This window comes from Scyliorhinus torazame, chromosome 25 (genome assembly GCF_047496885.1).
Source record: "Scyliorhinus torazame isolate Kashiwa2021f chromosome 25, sScyTor2.1, whole genome shotgun sequence".
Taxonomy (NCBI): Eukaryota; Metazoa; Chordata; class Chondrichthyes; order Carcharhiniformes; family Scyliorhinidae; genus Scyliorhinus; species Scyliorhinus torazame.
In genome coordinates, this window is record NC_092731.1 from 24,378,245 (window position 1) to 24,403,208 (window position 24,964).

Consider the following 24,964-nt stretch of genomic DNA (forward strand, 5'->3'; position numbering starts at 1 on the left):
TATCTGCTCGGGCACATTAAGGCATTTTCATGATGTCACGGAGAGTTCACACTGAGTTGTATCAAAAAACTTTGGTACCTAATGTGATGCCACTAGAGATGAATATCTATCCCTCAGTGTCACTTAAGTGAATGGCCACAGGCTGAGGATGAAGTGATCGAGCAATTGTCTACGTAGAACCATAGGGGCAGCACGGTAGCATTGTGGATAGCACAATTGCTTCACAGCTCCAGGGTCCCAGGTTCGATTCCGGCTTGGGTCACTGTCTGTGCGGAGTCTGCACGTTCTCCCCGTGTCTGCGTGGGTTTCCTCCGGGTGCTCCGGTTTCCTCCCACAGTCCAAAGATGTGCAGGTTAGGTGGATTGGCCACGCTAAATTGCCCATAGTGTCCAAATTGCGCTTAATGTTGGGTGGGGTTACTGGGTTATGGGGATAGGGTGGAGGTGCTGAACTTGGGTAGGGTGCTCTTTCCAAGAGCCGGTGCAGACTCGATGGGCCGAATGGCCTCCTTCGGCACTGTAAAAAAAAATTCTATGAGAATCCCTACAGTGCAGAAGGAGGCCATTCGACCCATCGAGTCTGCACCCTATTCCCGTGACCCCACCTGCGCACCCCTGGACACTAAGGGACAATTTATCACGGCCAATCCACCAGACCTACACATCTTTGGACTGTGGGAGGAAACCCGAGCCCCCGGAGGAAACCCACGCAGACACGGGGAGAACGTGCAGACTCCACACAGACAGTGACCCAAGGCGGGAATTGAACCTGGGTCCCTGGCGCTGTGAGGCAACAGTGCTAATCACCATGTCACTGTACCTGCATTTCTTTTATAAAAAAAAAAATTTAGAGTACCCAAATCATTTTTTCCAATTAAGGGGCAATTTAGCGTGGCCAATCCACCTACCCTGCACATCTTTGGGTTGTGGGGGCGAAACGCATGTAGACACAGGGAGAATGTGCAAATACCACCCGGACAGTGACCCGGGGCCGGGTTTGAACCTGGGACCTTGGCTCCGTGAGGCAGCAGTGCTAACCACTGCACTACCGTGCTGCCCTGTACCTCCATATCTGAATGCAGTTTGGAGTTTGGTTCTCCCCACTGTGTCGTTGAGGAACCTTGGGAGCCTTTTCACTGTATTAAAGGTGCTATGTGAAAGCACATTGTTACAAACAGCGCGGTTCCGGAAAAGCTTTGTCACCTGATTGAGGAAGGATGACAGGCTCCAAGTCTTTATTCAACCTGCTCTCTGCTGGGAGCAGCAGGAATCTGACAGGAATCCCTTTCCCATGGGTACCATTTCGGGACCGCATAATTACGTTTCAAAAGGCGCCAATTTAACCAGGCGCTCTTGAGCTAAGATAAGAGTATGTTTGATTATTACAAAGGTAAAGGTAATGATTAACATGCATTGTCAATCATACAGATTAGGAATAAGAATTGAGTCCAATAGTGAGTAAGTATAATTGAAAGGTTACACGGAACAGTGATTGAGTTGCCAGGAGTGGATGACGGCGCATTCCAGCCATTACAAACTGATTTCAGTAAAGTTGACTTCAGCAGGCGAATAGCTAAATCGTCAACTCGGGTGTTGTGTGGTTGGGTAGAGAGATTTCAGTTCTTTCTTTCCAGCCGCGATCCGTTGCTTTTTTCGTTGGTTGGTTTACTTCCACAGTCAGAGAGAGGGTTTTGAGATATTCCTGCAAAAAGGTGGCTATTTTTCCAGGGGCCCTGCTTTGTTCACTGCATCACGCACCTTTAGAGCTGAAAAGGTCTGCCTGCTTTTCCTTACAGCACACTGTTGCTCTTTTTAGCCTTAGTTTTATTAGCTCTGATAATGTCACCTTTGCTCACGAGTCGCCAGGTATCTTTCGGATACCGCCACGTGGTTCAAGCTCGAGTTATGATTAATAAGTCAGCACACCGCTTAGTAAGATTGAAATCAACGGTCATTTATTATATACAACAATAGATACTTACACAATAATCCTACTATCTATATCAAAACCGACCACTACTGGCCAATACTTAACTTTTGGGGATGGCCCACCAGGTCAGGGAAACAAATGGTTTATCGAATTGGGTCTGGCCTGCGGGATTCAAAAGGCTGATACGGGTCGATGGCTAGGAGTCTCTATCGGGTAGCGATCGCTGGAGTCAAACTTACTGTTTCTGGTCGATGTTCTTGCGAAGGTTGCGAGCAGGAGAAGAAGGGAGAGAGAGAGAGATCTGAACTTGGCCCCTCAATTTATAGGGCCCAGGGGCTTCCCGCTTCTCGGGCGGCCCTTGACCCTGAGTCCCAAGTGATTGGACTTGTTCCCAATCACTGGGTTCGATATGCTCCAATAATGGGGCGATTCCTCGATCGGGGTGTGGTCGTTCACCTGTCTTTGTTTCGGCCACTGCAGGCACCGAGAGGTCTGGCCCGGCATTCAATTGCTAATATGTTGCAATTGTTCCCGGGGATAGCCGATTAAACTGCAGATGTCTGGGTTGATGTGCTGCTAATGGTCTCGAGTATCGATCTGGGCCGACTTCCCCAGAGCCGAATACGCTATTCTGTCTGCAGCTGTCCGTTTGTGTCCTGTTGGCTGCTTTTCCCATCGGCCTTTTCGGTTAGCCATTTTATGTCGGGTTTTGGCCAAATTAATAGGGAATCAGCCATTTTAGGTGGCTACAACACACACGCACACCAACAGACAGATACCAACAGGCTGGTAGCAAGGAGGCATTTGGCACCCTCCTTTGCATATTTTGAGATGACAGGTATCCATTAGCCTCGTCCAGACAATTATATCCAGTGACTTCGAGATGGATGGCAATTCACCACGAGCCCGGTGGTGGCGGCAACGCTAAGGATCTGGGGTCAGTGGAGACGGCACAGGGGTGCAATGGGAGCCTCGGTGTGGTCCCCGATCAGGGGCAACCACCGGTTTGTTCCGGGGTGGATGGACAGGGGTTCCAGGGCTGGCACCGGGCGGGGATCAGAAGAATGGGGGACCTGTTCATTGACGGGACGTTTGCGAGCCTAGGGGCACTGGAGGAGAAATTTGAGTTACCACCGGGAAATGATTTTAGATATATGCAGGTGAGGGCGTTTGTGAGGCGACAGGTCAGGGAATTCCTGTTGCTCCCGGTACAAGAAATTCAAGACAGGGTGATCTCGGGTGTGTGGGTCGGGGAGGGCAAGGTGTCGGAAATACACCAGGAGTTGAAAGAAGAGGGGGAAGCGCTGGTAGAAGAGTTGAAGGGTAAATGGAAGGAGGAGCTGGGGGAGGAGATCGAGGAAGGTCTGTGGGCTGATGCCCTAGGTAGGGTTAATTCCTCCTCCTCGTGTGCCAGGCTCAGCCTGATACAATTTAAGGTGGTTCATAGAGCTCACTTGACGGGGGCGAGGTTGAGCAGGTTCTTTGGGGTAGAGGACAGATGTGGAAGGTGCTCAGGGAGCCCGGCAAACCATGTCCATATGTTTTGGTCATGCCCGGCACTGGAGGTGTTCTGGAGAGGAGTGGCGGGAGCAATATCTCAGGTGGTGAAAGTCCGGGTCAAGCCAAACTGGGGGCTAGCAATATTTGGAGTAGTGGACGAGCCGGGAGTGCAGGAGGCGAAAGAGGCCAGCATTCTGGCCTTTGCGTCCCTAGTAGCCCGGCGACGGATCTTCCTAATGTGGAAGGAGGCGAAGCCCCCCAGCGTGGAGGCCTGGATGAACGACATGGCTGGGTTCATAAAGCTGGAGAGGATTAAGTTTGCCTTGAGAGAGTCTGCGCAGGGGTTCTACAGGCAGTGGCAACCGTTCCTAGACTATCTCGCGGAGCGTTAGAGGAAGGTTGGTCAGCAGCAGCAGCAACCCAGGGGGGGAGCGGGAGGGGGGGGACGTCTTGGTAGGGGGGGGGAGGGGGGGAATGGGGGATTGCTTGGGGGGGTGGATGAGCAAGAGATAACATGAAGGGTTGGGGAAACTGGCACGTGCGGGCGAGAGCCAGTGTATAAAGCTATGTAAATATACCATTTTGCCATGTATATATCTTGCTCAGTGCGATTTTTTTGTTATTTTGTTACGGCGGGGGGGGGGGGTTATTGGTTGTAAGGGAGGAAAATTGTGTTGTTAAAAAACCATAATAAATATATTTGTTTAAAAAGAGATGGATGGCAATTGTGTTCTTTTGTCTTTACTAGAGATGGGAATCAGGTTTTAGATTCCTTTCGAAGTACCTTGACTGGAAACATTGAGAGAGGCTCCATTCTTTAGACAAACACCCTGTATTATCCTGTATTGTCCAATGTTATTCCTATCAGTGGCTGACTGTACATTCCCGACCATCCTCAGGGTTTGTGTCCATTTTAAAATATTAAAACTCAGGTGTTTCTTAAAGTCCAATATTTCCGTCTGTACTTCCATGGTTTTTATCTCCGTGACAATACTGCCCCCGTTCGTTCCAGAGATATAGTGGACAGCATGGTAGCACACGTGGCTAGCACTGTGGCTTCACAGCACCAGGGTCCCAGGTTCGATTCCCCACTGGGTCACTGTCTGTGCGGAGTCTGCACGTTCTCCCCGTGTGTGCGTGGGTTTCCTGCGGTTTCCTCCCACAGTCCAAAGACGTGCAGGTTAGGTGGATTGGCCATGATAAATTGCCCATAGTGACCAAAAAGGTTAGGAGGGGTTATTGGGTTACGGGGATAGTGAGGGCTTAAGTGGGTCGGTGCAGACTCGATGGGCCGAATGGCCTCCTTCTGCACTGTGTGTTTTGTGTGTGTATATTCAGCAACAGAGGAATCCTCCGAGTTCAGGAGATTTTCCATTTGTCGTGGGTTTAATAAGCGTTTGGGTCAACCCCACTTGTCCTCGCTCTCTAACCTTTTACTTTGTGTCTCAACCGCCCCCCCCTCCCTCCACACCCCCCTCCCCATCCAGGATACCAGCCGATATTTTCCATGCGAATTTCACAGAAATGGATCTCTGTAGCTTGCAGCCCCTCTGCCAACAGGGCACCCCCTGTGTCTGGACAATTACCTCTTACGAGGGCAAGTGGATGTCAGGGATCAGCGCCGGTGGAACCGACAGAGGTAGGGACACGATGGGCTGGGGCACTGCGCCCGGCGCAAGCCCTGTGCAGCCGCCATCGCAGACTGGCAGCGGCAGTTCGAGATGGGGAGAATAGGGCAAAGGGGGAATCACCCAGAGCACAGGGTACCAGGGTTAGAGATAGTGAGACACAAAGAGCTGGATGAATGAGTACTTCGACTGAAAGGGGCAGCGTAGAAGGCAGAACATTACTGAGCAAGGAGCCAGATCTTCCCCATGAGAGAGACCTGCGGCCCCAGCTAGATGCACATTGGTGTATTGCCAAACGCCTCCTGATTTCTGTTGTTGTAAGAGGCAATGCTTCGACCATGCAAGAAAGACAGATTCTGACTGAAAGGTCTCGCTAACTCTTGTTATTCCCTCCAGGATGCTGGCAGACCTGCAGGGGTTTTGTCAGAACTTGTGTCTCTTATTGTGAAATAGCAGTTTGTGTTTAGGCAACACCTTTAGCCAACCCCAAGGCATTTAATCTAAGGAACACCGTTTGAGGTTCCACTGATAAAATTGGGCTACCAGTTTGTGCACAGCGAGATCCCCCAAACAGCAATGAAATAACTAACCAGGATAATCTACTTCAATTATGCTTAGGGTTGCCAACTGCAGTTTAATCATAGAACATTACTTCATTTTTATCTAAAGTTTAGTCTTTCTTTTATTTAGTTAATTAACTTAAAAGTTGCTGTTTGGTTTAGAAGAAGGTGAATTTTCAATAAGCTTTAAACAGGCTTCTACTTGTAGGCACTTGCAGCTGGAGCTTGTTAATTAGTTAATTGGATTAGGCCAGTTTTCAGAGGCTAGATTCACAGTATAAAAGTGATCCCCTACAGTGCAGACTTTGTTTGCACTGAGTGCTGAATTTGGTGCATTGAGTGCTATAGTGAGAGTTTGGTGACTGAGGGAGTGCTGAATTTGGTGCATTTGAGTGCGATAGTGAGAGTTTGGTGACCGAGGGAGTGCTGAATTTGGTGCATTTGAGTGCGATAGTGAGAGTTTGGTGACCGAGGGAGTTAGGTGAGGAGGGAGTAAGGTGCTCCTTTCATTTTGTTTCCGACATTTCCGCAAAGAGTGCGAAGAGAGCCAGGGGTTTACAGAAAGTGTAGCTGACTGGGAGCAGGGTCGGAGGGCGGAGATCTAGTTAGTCCACAGGGCAGCTATATTCTGTCAGGTAAGAGGGGATGGAGGCTAGGCCAGTTACATGCTCCTCCTGTAGGATGTGGGTGGTGAGGGATACCACCGGTGTCCCCACTGACTATACCTGCGGGAAGTGCACCCAACTTCAGCTCCTCAAAGACCGTGTTAGGGAACTGGAGCTGAAGCTGGATGAACTTCGGATCATCCGGGAGGCAGAGGGGGTGATTGAGAAGAGTTACAAGGAGGTAACCACACCCAAGGTACAGGACAAGAATAGCTGGGTTACAGTCAGGGGGAAAAAAACAAACAGGCAGAAAGTGCAGGAATCCCTCGTGGCCGTTCCCCTTCAAAACAAGTATACCGTTTTGGATGCTGTTGGGGGGGATGACCTACCGGGGGAAGGCACTAGCGGCCAGGTCTCTGGCACTGAGTCTGGCTCTGGGGCTCAGAAGGGAAGGGGGGAGAATAGAAAAGCAATAGTTGTTGGAGATTCAATGGTTAGGGGAATAGATAGGAGATTCTGTGGTCGCGAGCGAGACTCCCGGAAGGTATGTTGCCTCCCGGGTGCCAGGGCCAGGGATGTCTCGGATCGTGTCTTCAGGATCCTTAAGGGGGAGGGTGAGCAGCCAGAAGTCGTGGTGCACATTGGTACCAATGACATAGGTAGGAAAAGTGGTGTGGAGGTAATAAACAAGTTTAGGGAGTTAGGCTGGAAGTTGAAAGCCAGGACAGACAGAGTTGTCATCTCTGGTTTGTTGCCGGTGCCACGTGATAGCGAGGCTAGGAATAGGGAGAGAGTGCAGTTGAACACGTGGCTGCAGGAATGGTGTAGGAGGGAGGGCTTCAGGTATTTGGATAATTGGAGCGCATTCTGGGGAAGGTGGGACCTGTACAAGCAGGACGGGTTGCACCTGAACCAGAGGGGCACCAATATCCTGGGAGGGAGGTTTTCTAGTACTCTTCGGGAGGGTTTAAACTAATTTGGCAGGGGAATGGGAACCGGATTTGTAGTCCAGCAACTAAGGTAGCCGATATTCAGGACTCCAAAGCATGTAGTGAGGCAGCGGGGAAGGGAACACTGACAAAGGAGAGTACTTGCAGGCACGGAGATGGGTTGAAGTGTGTGTACTTCAACGCAAGAAGCATCAGCAATAAGGTGGGTGAACTTAAGGCATGGATCGGTACTTGGGACTACGATGTGGTGGCCATCACAGAAACTTGGATAGAAGAGGGGCAGAAATGGTTGTTGGAGGTCCCTGGTTATAGATGTTTCAATAAGATTAGGGAGGGTGGTAAAAGAGGTGGGGGGGGTGGCATTATTAATTAGAGATAGTATAACAGCTGCAGAAAGGCAGTTCGAGGAGTATCACCCTAATGAGGTAGTATGGGTTGAAGTCAGAAACAGGAAAGGAGCAGTCACCTTGTTAGGAGTTTTCTATAGGCCCCCCAATAGTAGCAGAGATGTGGAGGAACAGATTGGGAAACAGATTTTGGAAAGGTGCAGAAGTCATAGGGTAGGAGTCATGGGCGACTTTAACTTCCCAAATATTGAGCGGAAACTCTTTAGATCAAATAGTTTGGATGGGGTGGTGTTTGTGCAGTGTGTCCAGGAAGCTTTCCTAACACAGTATGTAGATTGTCCGACCAGAGGAGGGGCAATATTGGATTTAGTACTGGGTAATGAGCCAGGGCAAGTGATAGATTTGTTAGTGGGGGAGCATTTTGGAGATAGTGACCACAATTCTGTGACTTTCACTTTAGTAATGGAGAGGGATAGGTACGTGCAACAGGGCAAGGTTTACAATTGGGGGAAGGGTAAATACGATGTTGTCAGACAAGAATTGAAGTGCATAAGTTGGGAACATAGGCTGGCAGGGAAGGACACAAGTGAAATGTGGAACTTGTTCAAGGAACAGGTGCTACGTGTCCTTGATATGTATGTCCCTGTCAGGCAGGGAAGAGTTGGTCGAGTGAGGGAACCATGGTTGACAAGAGAGGTTGAATGTCTTGTTAAGAGGAAAAAGGTGACTTATGTAAGGCTGAGGAAACAAGGTTCAGACAGGGCATTGGAGGGATACAAGATAGCCAGGAGGGAACTGAAGAAAGGGATTAGGAGAGCTAAGAGAGGGCATGAACAATCTTTGGCGGGTAGGATCAAGGAAAACCCCAAGGCCTTTTACACATATATGAGAAATATGAGAATGACTAGAGCGAGGGTAGGTCCGATCAAGGACAGTAGCGGGAGATTGTGTATTGAGTCTGAAGAGGTAGGAGAGGTCTTGAACGAGTACTTTTCTTCTGTATTTACAAATGAGAGGGGCGATATTGTTGGAGAGGACAGTGTGAAACAGATTGGTAAGCTCGAGGAAATACTTGTTAGGAAGGAAGATGTGTTGGGCATTTTGAAAAACTTGAGGATAGACAAGTCCCCCGGGCCTGACGGGATATATCCAAGGATTCTATGGGAAGCAAGAGATGAAATTGCAGAGCCGTTGGCAATGATCTTTTCGTCCTCACTGTCAACAGGGGTGGTACCAGGGGATTGGAGAGTGGCGAATGTCGTGCCCCTGTTCAAAAAAGGGACTAGGGATAACCCTGGGAATTACAGGCCAGTTAGTCTTACTTCGGTGGTAGGCAAAGTAATGGAAAGGGTACTGAAGGATAGGATTTCTGAGCATCTGGAAAGACACTGCTTGATTAGGGATAGTCGGCACGGATTTGTGAGGGGTAGGTCTTGCCTTACAAATCTTATTGAATTCTTTGAGGAGGTGACCAAGCATGTGGATGAAGGTAAAGCAGTGGATGTAGTGTACATGGATTTTAGTAAGGCATTTGATAAAGTTCCCCATGGTAGGCTTCTGCAGAAAGTAAGGAGGCATGGGATAGTGGGAAATTTGGCCAGTTGGATAACGAACTGGCTAACCGATAGAAGTCAGAGAGTGGTGGTGGATGGCAAATATTCAGCCTGGATCCCAGTTACCAGTGGCATACCGCAGGGATCAGTTCTGGATCCTCTGCTGTTTGTGATTTTCATTAATGACTTGGATGAGGGAGTTGAAGGGTGGGTCAGTAAATTTGCAGACGATACGAAGATTGGTGGAGTTGTGGATAGTAAGGAGGGCTGTTGTCGGCTGCAAAGAGACATAGATAGGATGCAGAGCTGGGCTGAGAAGTGGCAGATGGAGTTTAACCCTGAAAAGTTTGAGGTTGTCCATTTTGGAAGGACAAATATGAATGCGGAATACAGGGTTAACGGTAGAGTTCTTGGCAATGTGGAGGAGCAGAGAGATCTTGGGGTCTATGTTCAGACATCTTTGAAAGTTGCCACTCAAGTGGATAGAGCTGTGAAGAAGGCCTATGGTGTGCTCGCGTTCATTAACAGAGGGATTGAATTTAAGAGCCGTGAGGTGATGATGCAGCTGTACAAAACTTTGGTAAGGGCACATTTGGAGTACTGTGTACAGTTCTGGTCACCTCATTTTAGGAAGGATGTGGAAGCTTTGGAAAAGGTGCAAAGAAGATTTACCAGGATGTTGCCTGGAATGGAGAGTAGGTCTTACGAGGAAAGGTTGAGGGTGCTAGGCCTTTTCTCATTAGAACGGAGAAGGATGAGGGGCGACTTGATAGAGGTTAATAAGATGATCAGGGGAATAGATAGAGTAGACAGTCAGCGACTTTTTCCCCGGGTGGAACAAACCATTACAAGGGGACATAAATTTAAGGTGAAAGGTGGAAGATATAGGAGGGATATCAGAGGTAGGTTCTGCTGCAGGCATGGGGAATCTTATCAAATGCTTTACTGAAATCCATATACACCACATCAACTGCTTTACCCTCATCCACCTGTTTGGTCATCTTCTCAAAGAACTCAATAAGGTTTGTGAGGCACAACCTACCCTTCACAAAACCGTGTTGACTATCTCTAATCAAATTATTCATTTCCAGATGATTATACATCCTATCTCTAATAAACCTTTCCAAGATTTTTCCCACAACAGAAGTAAGGCTCACTGGTCTATAGTTACCGGGGTTATCTGTACTCCCCTTCTTGAACAAGGGGACAACATTTGCTATCCTCCAGTCTTCTGGCACTATTCCTGTAGACAAAGATGACTTAAAGATCAAGGCCAAAGGCTCAGCAATCTCCTCCCTAGCTTCCCAGAGAATCCTAGGATAAATCCCATCCGGCCCAGGTGACTTATCTATTTTCACACTTTCCAGAATTGCTAACACCTCCTCCTTATGAACCTCAAGCCCTTCTAGTCTAGCAGCCTGAATCTCAGTATTCTCCTCGACAACATTGTCTTTTTCCTGTGTGAATACTGACGAAAAACGGACTCCAAGCACAACTTTCCACTACTGTCCTTGACTGGCCCTACTCTTACCCTCGTCATTCTTTTATTCCTGACATATCTATAGAAAGCTTTAGGGTTATCCTTGACCCTACCTGCCAAAGACTTCTCATGTCCCCTCCTGGCTCTTCTTAGCTCTGTCTTTAGGTCCTTCCGAGCTAACTTGTAACTCTCGAGCGCCCTAACTGAACCTTCATGTCTCATCTTTACATAAGTCTCCTTCTTCGTCTTGACAAGTGTTTCGACTGCTTTAGTAAACCACGGTTCCCTCACTCGACCACTTCCTCCCTGCCTGACAGGTACATACTTACCAAGGACACGCAGTAGCTGTTCCTTGAACAAGCTCCACATTTCCATTGTGCCCATCCCCTGCAGTTTTCCTCTCCATCCGATGTATCCTAAGTCTTGCCTCATCGCATCATAATTGCCTTTCCCCCAGATATAACCCTTGCCCTGCGGTATATACCTATCCTTTTCCATCACTAAAGTAAACGTAATCGAATTGTGGTCACTATCATCAAAGTGCTCACCTACCTCCAAATCTAACATCTGTCCTGGTTCATTACCCAGTACCAAATCCAATATGGCCTCGCCTCTCGTTGGTCTATCTACATACTGTGTCAGGAAACCCTCCTGCACACATTGGACAAAAACTGACCCATCTAATGTACTCGAACTACAGCGTTTCCAGTCAATATTTGGAAAGTTAAAATCCCCCACAACAACTACCCTGTTGCTTTCGCTCCTATCCAGAATCATCTTTGCAATCCTTTCCTCTACATCTCTGGAACTTTTCGGAGGCCTATAGAAAACCCCTAACAGGGTGACCTCTCCTTTCCTGTTTCTAACCTCAGCCCATACTACCTCAGTAGACGAGTCCTCATCAAACGTCCTTTCTGCCACCGTAATACTGTCCTTGACTAACAATGCCACCCCTCCCCCTCTTTTACCACCTTCTCTGAGCTTACTGAAACATCTAAACCCCGGCACCTGCAACAACCATTCCTGTCCCTGCTCTATCCATGTCTCCGAAATGGCCACAACATCGAAGTCCCAGGTACCAACCCATGCCGTAAGTTCACCCACCTTATTCCGGATGCTCCTGGCATTGAAGAAGACACACTTTAAATCACCTTCCTGCCTGCCTAGAATCATAGAATCCCTGCACTGCAGAATGAGGCCATTCAGCTCATTGGGTCTGTGCTGACCCTTCAAACGAGCACTCTACTTATAGCCACTCACCCAACCACCCCTCCCTATCCCCCTGTACCCCGCACCCTAATGTGCACATCCCTGGACACTCAGGGACAATTTAGCATGGCCAATCCATCCAACCTGCACAGCTTTAGCTTGTGGGAGGAAACCGGAGCATCCGGAGGAAACCCACGTAGAGACGGGGAGAACGTGCAAACTCCACACAGAAAGTCACCCGAGGCCAGAAATGAACCCGGGACCCTGGCACTGTGAGGCAGCAGTGCTGACCACGGTATTCCTAGAGGTGCCATCACAGGGCTTTGAGCCCCCCCCCCCCCACGCTTCAGCCATTAGTCAGGCAACACATCTGCCCTTGTGACGCACGGCTAATCGGAAAGCAAAAATAATAATAGTCCAATAAAAATCTTTACTGGTGTCACAAGTAGGCTTACATTAACAGTGCAATGGAGTTACTATGAAAATCCCAAGGGGCAGCACGTGGCGCAGTGGTTAGCACTGCCGCCTCATGGTGCCGAGGACCCGGGTTCGATCCCGGCCCTGGGTCACTGCCCGTGTGGAGTTTGCACATTCTCCCCGTGTCTTCGTGGGTCTCATCCCCACAACCCAAAAAGATGTGCAGGGTAAGTGAATTGGCCACGCTAAATTGCCCCTTAATTGGAAAAAATTATCATAGAATTTACAGTGCAGAAGGAGGTCACTCGGCCCATCGAGTCTGCACCGGCTCTTGGAAAGAGCACCTTACCCAAGGTCAACACTGTGGTGTTGGGCGTTCTGACACACAGATGAGCCAACACGGTTGTATATGGTACAACGCTATTTTATTTAAACTTTCTATGTACAGTTTTGTCTTGATACTCTGCACATGGGGATTCCCTGTTTGTGATGTTGAAACAGGTCGTGTCCGTCTCCTTGTCCCCAGACCTACTGTCCACTAGGTGTCGTGTTCGTGCTTTTATGTGGTTCCTGTCTTTGTGTGTGATTGGTTGTGGTGTTGTGTGCTCTGATTTGTCTGTTGGTGTGTCTATCATGATGTGTGTGTTTGAATATCATGACATCCCCCCTTTTTACAAAGATATGTGCCTACGTGGTAATAAATATAATCGTGTCGTGAGTGCATCTAAGAGTGTGTGTGTGTTGTGTACAGCATGTGCATATGACGTAACTATTTACATGGGGCGATGTCGGGTGCGTCACATGAACAAGGTTGTACCATAACAGAACATGAATGCGAACGAGAAAAAAAAACTTGAACAGTGGTCCAGTCAGACGATATCTGGAACGATAAACAACAACAGGTTATCATACAGAATTGTGTAACTTGTTAGACATATGAACGGTGTTATAAGTCCAGTCTAATGGGCTTGCGACGAGTTCGGGTTGACCGCCTCAAGGGTGGGTCAAGAACCACCGGCTGATGTGCAAGCATGGCCATGGGTGGCGATGGAGAGGGCGTGATCTGCGGCAGCTCCACAAAGTCATCCTCGGAAGCCTGTTGAGGATCTGGCGTGTGCGTACTGTGTGGCTGCGAGCATGGAAGTCGGCGAAGGGCGCGCCGATTGCGGCGACGCACTGAACCATCCGGCATGCGAATCAGGAACGAGCGGGGAGCCACACGTCGGAGGACTTTGGCCGGTGCTGACCAGCCACCATATGGTTGATGGACGCGTACTTTGTCTCCGGAGGACAGGGGGGGCAGGTCCGTCGCTCGTGTGTCGTACTGACTTTTCTGGCGATCACGCTGCATTTGCATGTTCCGAAGAACCGTCTCATGGTCCGTTGTTGGTGCCAGGATGGATGGTACCGTCGTCCTGAGGGAGCGACCCATTAGGAGCTGTGCTGGCGAGAGACCCGTGGATAGCGGGGCCGATCGATAGGCCAGCAAGGCGAGGTTAAAGTCCGATCCGGCAGCAGCCGCCTTGCACAGGAGCCGCTTGCCAATGTGGACGCCCTTTTCAGCCTTCCCGTTCGGCTGTGGATGTAGAGGGCTGTATGTGACATGAGTGAAACCATATGCTGCGGCAAAGGACAACCATTCACGGCTGGCGAAGCAGGGTCCATTGTCTGACATGACAGTCCTTGGAATGCCATGGCGAGCAAATGTTTCCTGGCAAGATCCTATGGACGGGATGATGTTCCCGTTATAATCAACCATCTTGAGCCGGGATGGCGTGATGGGTCGTTTGACCTTCATGGCCTGGAATTCAGAATATGCAATCAGGTTGGCGGATGCGCCGGTGTCCAGACGGAAGGTGACGCGCGATTGGCTGACTGTCAGGGTGGCACACCACTCATCGGCTGGATTGATGGCATTGACCTTGTTGACATCGATGACGGAAACGCGGAATGCATCCTGGTCATCTGCATCACTTAACTGGAAGTCTTGATGCGTGGGCTGGATGGTCCTGACGTGTCTGCGAGATTGTCGGGGATGTGCAGGATCCATGGGTTGAGCAGCACGACAGTGGGCAGCATAGTGGCCCATCTTGCCACATCTGAGGCACTGTCGGTTTTTAGCAGGACATTGCCCTTTTAAGTGTACAGCTCCACAATTGCCGCACGTCATGACGTCACGGCGTTCGTTGCGCCACCGCGCATGCGCAGTGCGATCTTGTGGTGGGCGCGCCTGCGCAGTGCATCCCTCGATGTGGCCGTTATTTTTGGCGTGCACCAGCGCGGGAGACCGCGAAAAGCGCGGGAAGCGGCCGCTGTCGTCGGGGCCGCGGGTCGGGAAGTAATCGACGGCCTGGATGCGTTCGGCGTCGTGGGCGGCCTGGCTTGCCGATTCGACGGCTGGGGACCCCCTCCGTGCCAACTCGGACGCCTGAAATCGGGCAAAACGGCAGGTTGCATTTTCGTGGAGGACACAGGCTTCCACAGCAGACGCTAAGGTGAGGCTTTTTATTTTAAGAAGCTGCTGGCGTAGGCCACTGGAGGCAACACCAAAAACAATCTGGTCCCTGATCATGGACTCTGTGGTGCTGCCGTAACCGCAGGACTGCGCTAGAATTCGGAGGTGCGTCAAAAAGGGTTGAAAAAGCTCCTCCTTACCTTGCAGGCGTTGCTGAAAGAGGTATCTTTCAAAACTTTCATTCACTTCAACATTAAAGTGCTGGTCCAGTTTGAGGATGACCGTGTCATACTTGGATTGGTTTTCCCCTTCTTCGAACACCAGTGAGTTGATGACGTCGAGGGCGTGCTGCCCTGCGTAGAAGAGGAGCAGTGCAATCTTCGTTTCATCCGAGGCACTCTGTTTCTCGTTGGCTCAGATGTACAGGTCAAATCGCTGCCTGAAGAGCTTCCAATTGGTACCTAGGTTCCCCGCGACTTGCAACGGCTGCGGTTTGTCGGTGAGGTCCATGTCCAGAATGGCAGGTTAGTCGGCAGGTATCGATCCACTCCTGTACCATGTGGTGTTGGGCGTTCTGACACACAGATGAGCCAACACGGTTGTATATGGTACAACGCTATTTTATTTAAACTTTCTATGTACAGTTTTGTCTTGATACTCTGCACGTGGGGATTCCCTGTTTGTGATGTTGAAACAGGTCGTGTCCGTCTCCTTGTCCCCAGACCTACTGTCCACTAGGTGTCGTGTTCGTGCTTTTATGTGGTTCCTGTCTTTGTGTGTGATTGGTTGTGGTGTTGTGTGCTCTGATTTGTCTGTTGGTGTGTCTATCATGATGTGTGTGTTTGAATATCATGACAAACACCTCCACCCTATCCCCATAACCCAGTAACCCCACCCAACACTAAGGGCAATTTTGGACACAAAGGGCAATTTATCATGGCCAATCCACCTAACCTGCACATCTTTGGACTGTGGGAGGAAACCAGAGCACCCGGAGGAAACCCACGCACACACGGGGAGGATGTACAGACTCCGCACAGACAGTGACCCAAGCCGGAATTGAACCTGGGACCCTGGAGCTGTGAAGCAATTGTGCTATCCACAATGCTACCGTGCTGCCCCTAATGAATTGGATACTCTCAATTTAAAAAAAAAAGAAAATCCCCTCGTCGCCACACTACGGCGCCAGTTTGGATATACTGAGGGCGAATCCAGAATGTCCAAAGACCCATTGCCCAATGGGATGATGTTCGACTTTCAGCCAAGCAAGACTTTCCCCCCCAAATTTCAATGTTTTGACATGAAATCTTCAAAGACAATGACAAAAAAAATCTATTTTTAATGTCCCGGTGATTTTTTGAACCCCTGCTCCCCCCGCCCCCCCCCTGCTTTCTGGGTTATGGGTGGGGGAGGGCAACGGATTGAGCTACAGGCGACACTTGGATCTTCAGCGTTTGACTTGGCCAATTGTTGGGATCCCTCAAGGAGTTTGTCGCAGGCTTGCTCTGCTCCCTGCTCTTTGGGAAACTGGATCTTGGGCATGCAGTTAGATTCCACAGGAGAGAGACAGACATGTCTCTACGCAACACCTAACGCAAGTCGGAGCCTGATCCAACACAGTGATGGTTTGGCATGCGGAGATATTTGGGGCTTGGGTGTTGCCAACGTGCCTGATTGCACAAGTCATGAATAATTTCCCCAATGTCATTCCCAGCTTGACATTTGTTACAGAATCACGGAACGGTTACAGCACAGAAAGAGGCCATTCGGCCCAGGCTGCCTGTGCTGGCTGTTAGAATACCGACCCAGACCCCAACGTTTGTTAGGATCTCGGTGGATAACCCCAATAATATTTTCAATTTGTTAAACTGTGATGACTCTGAGCAATAGGCATCTTTTATATTTAAACAAATTTTAATTTAAGCACAGATTTAATCACGTTAACATCAAAGAAATAGTTTTGCAATTATCACTTAAACAATTCTTGAACAAAAGGAAAAACTTGAACTTATCTATACCTGCTACTAACTCCAATTAAACAGACCAATACAGTTCAAATGCCACTTCTAAATAAAGTTTAAAGGGCAGCTCGGGTGGGCAGTGGTTAGCGTTGTTGCTTTACGGTACTTTAATTGGAAACAAATAATTGGGTACTCTAAATTTATTTTTAAAAATTCAAATTTTTCCCAATTAAGGAGCAATTTAACGTGCCCAATCCACCTACCCTGTACATTTTTGGATTGTGGGGGTGAGACCCATGCACACACGGGGAGAATGTGCAAACTCCACACGGACAGTGACCCTGGGCCGGGATCAAACCCGGTCCTCGCCGCTGTGAGGCAGCAGTGCTAACCACTGCGCCACTGTGCTGCCCCACTTATAAAATTAATAAAACAGGTTACCTGCTTATCTGTCCAGATCTTCAGAGAGAGATCCTTTCAGCATGGTCGCACAGTGGTTAGCACTGTTGTTTACAGTGCCAGGGACCCAGGTTCGATTCCTGGCTTGGGTCACTGTCTGTGCGGACTCTGCACGTTCTCCCCGTGTCTGCGTGGGTTTCCTCCGGCTGCTCCGGTTTCCTCCCATAAGTCCCAAGAGACGTGCATGTTAGGTGAATTGGACATTCTGAATTCTCCCTCTGTGTACCCGAACAGGCGCAGAAGTGTGGTGACTACGGGATTTTCACAGTAACTTCATTGCAGTGTTAATGTAAGCCTACTTGTGACAATAAAGATTATTATTATTATTACTATTAAGAGCCGATCCAGTACACGTCTGCTCAACCTAACAGCTTTGGCAGAATCACTGTTCAACTTAAAATCCTATAATAGATTGCAAAACTACAGACAGACCTGGATCCGTCTATTAATTATATCATCTGAATCCCACTAAGTTCCATGATCTGCTTAGCTAGGACTAAATACAATCCCTCATATATTATCCACACCCCAGGGAGTCTGAACAAACAAAACACGATTCCATTAGCCCTTTACCTGTAACCCAGTAAGTAGTTGGAAGGAATGAATGCTTACCTTTTACGACTTCTTAATTACAGCTTTGGTAGACACACTGTCTGCATGTGTTTTAAACCAGGGTTTTTAATAACATTAGTGCAGCAAATAGGAAATACAATACATAACAATGTCTACATTTATCACATGGCTCTCAGGAGGAGCAATTCACTTTGTGTCCTCCCCTACCCCACAAATCTCCACGCCCACTTCCTCCCCACAGCCTTGCACATTCCTCCTTTTCAAGGAATAAGACTCTTGAATGCTTCAATTGAAGTTGCCTCCACCACACTCTCAGGCAGTACATTCCAGATCCTAACCACACTCTCAGGCAGTGCAGTGTGGGCAGCATGGTAGCACAAGTGGATAGCACTGTGGCTTCACAGCGCCAGGGTCCCAGGTTCGATTCCCCGCTGGGTCACTGTCTGTGCAGAGTTTGCACGTTCTCCCCGTGTCTGCGTGGGTTTCCTCCGGGTGCTCCGGTTTCCTCCCACAGTCCAAAGACGTGCAGGTTAGGTGGATTGGCCATGCTAAATTGCCCTTGGTGTCCAAAAAGGTTAGGTGGGGTTACTGGGTTACGGGGATAGGGTGGAGGTGAGGGCTTAAGTGGGTCGGTGCAGACTCGATGGGCCGAATGGCCTCCTTCTGCACTGTATGTTCTATTCCAGATCCTCACCACTCGTTGAGTGGAAACATCTCCCCTTGTGTCCCCATTGCAATCTTTTGCCAAATGCCTTAAATCGGTGTCTCTTGTGTTCCCAATGCTTTCACTAACGGGAACAGTTTCTCCCTGTCGACCCTGTCCAGAGCCCCTCATGATTTTGAACATCTCGATCAAATCCCCTCTCAACCTTCTCTTCCCCGAGGAGAATAATCCCTACGTTCCCAAGCTATCCTCGTCAGCGAGGTCTCTTATCCCTGGAACCGTTCTCGTGAATCCTTCCTGCACTCGCTCTAATTCCTTCACATCTTTCCGAAAGTGCAGTTCCCAGAGCTGGATGTAATACTCCAGTTGTGGTTGAAACAGTGTTTCATTCAGATTTAACATAACCTCCTTGCTCTTCTACTCTAAGTCCCTAATAATAAAGCCCAGGATGCTGTATGCTTTACTAACCGCCCTCTCCATTAGTCCTGCCACCTTCAATGATTTAAGGGTCTCTACACCCAGGTCCCTCCACTACTGCGACCCCTTTCGAGTTGTACCCTGCATTTTAAATTTTCTCTCTGTATTCTTCTTGCCAACATGAATCACTTCACACTTCCCAGCACGGAACGTGAGCCGCCACTCGCCAACCTTTCCACCAAATAGTTTCTGTCACATTCTGTGAACGAGCTCCAACTTGCATTCAGCTGTGACGGATGTTTCTACAAGTGCGATTTCTGAGGAGGATAACTCCATCATTCTTTCGTGGGGTACATAGGAGCACGGGTTCAGCCAATTGGCCCCTCGAGCCTGCTCCACCCCCATTCCTTGCTTATCAAGAACCTATCTAGTGCTGCCAACAAAATATTCATAGGCATTAAGTCATTAAAGGCTGTAAGTCAGGTGGAGAGAGATGTCAACAATGAATATAATATTCTGGGCCTTATTAATAGGGGCAGAGAGTACAAGAGCGAGGAGGTTAGGCTGGATTTATACAAGACACTAGTTAATCCTCAGCTGGACTATTGTGCACAGTTCTGGATGCCACACTATAGGAAGGATGTGAACACATTGGAGAGAGAGCAGAAGAGGTTTACAAGGACGGTTCCAGGGATGAGAAACTTCAGTGATGAGGTGAGATTGGAGAGGATGGGGCTGTTCTCCTCGGAGAGAAGAAGACCGAGAGGAGATTTGGGAGAGATGTTCAAAATTATGAGGGGGCGGGACAGAGTAGCTGGGTAGAAACTGTTTCTGCTCGTAACAGGATCGGGAACGAGAGGGGCGCAGATTTAAAGTGATTTGTAAAAGAACAACGTGATGTGAGAGAAAACGTTTTCACCCAGCGAGTGGTTTGGGGTCTGGAATTTGTTGGATGCAGGTTCGGGTGGGGGGGGGGGGGGGGCAGGACGCAGGGGAATGGGACTGAGCTACGATGCTCATTTGGAGAGCCGGGGCCGACACGATGGGCCAAATGGCCTCCTTCTGTGCTGTAACGATTCGGTGACTCTGCCTCCGCTTCCTTTTGAAGAAGAGAATTTCAAAGACTCACGACCCTTAGAGATGAGGGACGGGATTCTCCGAAACCCCGCCGGGTCGGAGAATCACCAGGAGGCGGCGTGAATCCCGCCCCGACGCCGGCTGCCGAAATCTCCAGCGTCAGGGTTTTGGCAGGGGTTTTGGGGGCGGAAATCGCGCCGCGCCGGTCGGCAGCCACTGACAGCGTTCCCCCAGCGATTCTCTGCTCCCCGATGGGACGAGTGGGCGCCCGTTTTCGGCCGGTCCCGCTGGCGTAAATCAAACCAGGTCCGTACCGGCTCTCCAGGCAGCCTGCGGGGTCCTCGGGGGGATCTGGCCCCGGGGGGTGCCCCCACGGTGGCATGGCCCGCGATCGGGGCCCACCGCGCCGGCCGCTGTGAAGCTCCGCGATGACCGGCGCGGTGAAGAACCCCCCTGCGCATGCGCTGGGATTACGCCAGAACATGCTGGCGCTCCCGCGCATGCGCCAACTCGCGTCAGCCGGCAGAGGCCCTTCGGCGCCGGCTGGCGTGGCGTCAAACACTCCGGCACTGGCCTAGCCCCCACCTTACGGGCGGCCCGATGCCGGAGTGGTTCACGCCACTCCTCGGCGCCGGTGCGGCCCGCCCCGCCGGTTAGGGGAGATCCCGCCCGAGATGTGGCCGTCGCTGGACAACACCACCATTTATCACCCAACCCTAATTGCTCCTTGATCTGAGTGGCTTGTTTGGCCGTTTCAGAGATCAGTTAAGAGACAACCACATTGCTGTGGGGCCTGGAGTCACATGTCGGCCAGACCGGGTAAGAACAGCAGATTTCCTTTCCTGAAGAACACGAGCGAACCAGATGGGTTTTTACGACAATCGATGATAGCTGTCACGGTCGCCAATACTGACACCCGCTTTCAATCCTAGATTTTATTAATTTATTTAAATTCCACCAGCTGTCGTGGTGGGATTTGAATCTGTGACCTCCAGAGAATTAGCCTGGGGCCTCCATTCCCTCAGCTACAGCAAGATGTGGGTAAATACATAGACACATAGGGTGGGACATTCCAGCCTTGGGCGAAATTCTCCGGAAACGGCGCGATGTCCGCCGACTGGCGCCCAAAACGGCGCAAATCAGACGGGCATCGCGCCGCCCCAAAGGTGCGGAATGCTCCGCATCTTTGGGGGCCGAGCCCCAACATTGAGGGGCTAGGCCGACGCCGGAGGAATTTCCGTCCCGCCAGCTGGCGGAAAAGGCCTTTGTTGCCCCACCAGCTGGCGCGGAAATGACATGTCGGGGCGGCACATGCGCGGGAGCGTCAGCAGCCGCTGAAAGTTTCCCACGCATGCGCAGTGGAGGGAGTCTCTTCCGCCTTCGCCATGGTGGAGACCGTGGCGGAGGCAGAAGGGAAAGAGTGCCCCCACGGCACAGGCCCGCCCGCGGATCGGTGGGCCTCGATCGCGGGCCAGGCCACCGTGGGGGCACCCCCCCGGGGCCAGATAGCCCCGCGCCCCCCCCCAGGACCCCGGAGCCCGCCCGCGCCGCCTTGTCCCGCTGGTAAGGTAGGTGGTTCAATTTACGCCGGCGGGACAGGCAATTTATCGGCGGGACTTCGGCCCATCCGGGCCGGAGAATCGAGCGGGGCGGCCCGCCAACCGGCACGATTCCCGCCCTCGCCGAATCTCCGGTGCTGGAGACTTCGGCATCCGGCGGGGGCGGGATTCACGCCAGCCCACGGCGATTCTCCGACACGGCGGGGGGTCGGAGAATTTCGGCCCTTATTCCTGCCGTTTCCACCGGTGGAATCTCCCAGGCCCCTCCTGTAGCGGGATGGATGTGCCACGCAAAACGTCATGGACATCAACGGGTGTGCAAGGTCCCGCTGCCAGTAAACACACCATGGTGGCAGGAAGTGGGGACAATATCCCACCCAAAGAGCCCCCTCCTCCCCGCCCCCAAACTTCCTCCTTAGTGGTCAAAGGTCTGCCCCAAAATTTGATGCGGCGTCAGAGATGAGAAGCCGCAGTTAAGGATCAGATGATTCAAGTCTGACTCCACCATCCGGGTAGATACTGAGGGTGTGCCGCATTGGAGGTGCCGCATTTTGGGTGTGATGCCAAGATGAGGCCCCATTCTAGTTATTAGTTTAACAATCCCGTGGGGCAGTTGGCAAAATGATGAGGGAGTCACAGAAATATAGGGGCGGAATTCTCCCCCCCCACGCAGGGTGGGAGAATCGCCGGGGCGCCGCGCGTGTCCCGCCACGCCGCCCCGACACCCGCACGCGATTCTCCCCCCCCCCCCCAAAAACCGGCGCGGCGAGAATCACGGCTGACCGCTTGGATGGGCCGAGCGGCCTTCCCAACACGACGGGTTCCCATCGGCGCCGTCCACACCTGGTCGCTGCCGGCAGAAGCAGCGCGGGAACGCTGGGGGGTGGCGGCCTCTGGGGGGGGGTTCCTGCACCGGGGGGGGGCCTCAAATGGGTCTGGCCCGCGATCGGTGCCCACCGATCGGCGGGCCGGCCTCTCCGAAGGAAGACCTCCTTTCCTCCGCCGCCCCGCAAGATCCATCCAACATCTTCTTGCGGGGCGGCCTCGGGGAGGACGGCAACCGCGCATGCGCAGGTGATGTCATTTACGCGGCGCCGCTTTTATGGCGTGCGTAGGGGCAGCACGGTAGCATTGTGGATAGCATAATTGCTTCACAGTTCCAGGGCCCCAGGTTTGATTCCGGCTTGGGTCACTGTCTGTGCGGAGTCTGCACATCCTCCCCGTGTGTGCGTGGGTTTCCTCCGGGTGCTCCGGTTTCCTCCCACAGTCCAAAGATGTGCAGGTTAGGTGGATTGGCCATGATAAATTGCCCTTAGTGTCCAAAATTGCCCTTAGTGTTGGGTGGGGTTACTGGGTTATGGGGATAGGGTGGGGATGTTGACCGTGGGTAGGGTGCTCTTTCCAAGAGCCGGTGCAGACTCGATGGGCCAAATGGCCTCCTTCTGCACTGTAAATTCTATGATAATCTATGAAACACTCTGGTTTTCACTCCAGCGTCGGCACTTAGATTCCCGATGGGAGAATTGCGCCCAGGAAATAGGAGCAGGAGCAGGCCATTCAGCCCTTCGAGCCTGCTGCGCCATTCATTATGATCATGGCTGATCACCCAACCCAATAGCCTAATCCCGCTTTCCCCCACCATATTCTCGATCCCCTTCGCCCTAAGGCCTATATCTAACTGCTTCTTGAAAACATATATTTTGGCCTCAACTGTGTTCTGTGGTAGCGACTCTCCAGGTGAAGAATGTTTTCTTCATCTCTGTCCTAAATGATTTACCCCATATCCCATGACTGTGGCCCTAGTCCTGGACACCCCCACCATCGGGAACATCCTTCTTGTAGCTCCCCCGTCTAGTCTTGTTAGAATTTTATAGGTTTCTATAAGATCCTCCTCATTCTTCTGAACTCCAGCGAATATAATCTGACTCAATCTCGCCTCAAATGTCAGTCTCGCCATCCCAGGAAGCTGGTAAACCTCCTCTGCACTTCTTCAAGAGCAGGAACATCCTTCCTCAGATAAGGAGACCAAAACTGCACACAACATTCCAGATGTGGTCTCACCAAGGCCCTGTATAGTTGCAGCAAGACTTCCTGACTCCTGTACTTGAATCCTCTCGCGAGGAAGGCCAACATACCATTAGCCTTCTTTTTTTTCAATTTAGAGTACCCAATAATTCTTTTTACAATTAAGGGGTAATTTAGCGTGGCCAATCCACCTACCCTGCACATCTTTGGGTTGTGGAGGTGAGATCCATGCACACGCGGAGAGAATGTGCAAACTCCACATGGACAGTGGCCCGGGGCCGGGATCGAAATCCGGATCCTTGGTGCCGTGAGGCAGCAGTGCTATCACTGCACCATTGTGCCACCCTTACCATTTATGCCTTCTTTACCACTTGCTGTACCTGAATGCTTACCTTCAGAAACTGGTGTACAAGGGCACCCAGGTCTTGTTACACATTCCCCTCTCTCAATCTATAGCCTATCAAATAATAATCGGCTTTCCTGTTTTTGCTACCAAAGTGGATAACCTCACATTTATCCACATTATACTGCATCTGCCACGCATTTGCCCACTCACCCAGTTTGTCCACTTCACACTAAAGGATCTCTGTATCCTCCTCATAGCTCACCCTCCCACCCAGCTTTGTCTCACCTGCACATTAAAGATAGTACATTTAATTCCCTCATCTAAATCAGTAATTGTTTTTTAACAAACATTTTATTAAAGTTTTTATGGTTTTATAACAACAAAAGATACAAATAAAAATGTAAACATAATTCAGTACATAACCCCCCCATCCCCCAACCAACAACCATACCCCGCCAACATAGTTTATACACACAATTCCCAAGTCCCTCCATCTCCTCTCGCTGATCCCGCCTAAACATCTAAATCAGTAATACATATTGTGAATAGCTGGGGTACCAGCACCGATCCCTGTGGTACCCCTGCCATTCGGAAAAGGACCAATTTATTTCTACTCTTTGTTTCCTGTCTGCCAGCCAGTTTTCTGTCCAACTCGATAAGCTTCTGCCAATCCCATGCACTTTAATTTTACCCGCTAATTTCTTACATGGGACTTTGTCGAAAGCCTTCTGAAAGTCCAAATAAGCCACATCCACTGGCTCCCCCTTATAGCTCTATAAGTTACATTCTCGAAGAATTCCAGTAGATTTGTCAAGCATGATTTCGTAAATCCATGCAGCCTCCCGACCCTGCCACATTTTTCCAAGTGCTCAAATCTGTTATAATGGACAATAGAATTCTCTCTGGTGGCAAAGCTAAATTGCCCCTAGGTGGGATTGCATGGCTAGGGCAGGGGAGTGGGTTTGTATAGGGTGCTCTTTCAGAGGGTCGGCGCAGTCTCGGTGGGCCGAATGGCCTCCTTCTTCACTGTAGGGCTTCTATGAGTGAAGTGTTTCTCAAGGTCAGAGGTATTTTAAAACACCTTTCCTTGACGAAAGCCAGTTTGCTTTGTAAATCATGCCGGTGGGTGCTGGGGGACTGACAGGAGATGGAGGCCCACCATCGGGTTGGGGGTTAGAGGCATAGCTCGGAGGGCTAAGGTTACAGAATGGAGGGCTGGTCCATTTAGGGTTCCACTTTGGAGAGTAGAT

General features: G+C 50.5%; 1 protein-coding gene across 1 annotated transcript in view; it reads left to right on the plus strand.

Moving 5' to 3' along the window:
- LOC140402428 (calpain-2 catalytic subunit-like) overlaps window positions 1-24,964 on the plus strand; it is a 282,202-nt gene that overhangs the window by 49,760 nt on the left and 207,478 nt on the right. The window contains exon 9 of the mRNA XM_072490199.1: window positions 4,917-5,068. Coding sequence (XP_072346300.1) covers window positions 4,917-5,068 — 152 coding nt within the window. The remainder of the gene's footprint in view (window positions 1-4,916; window positions 5,069-24,964) is intronic.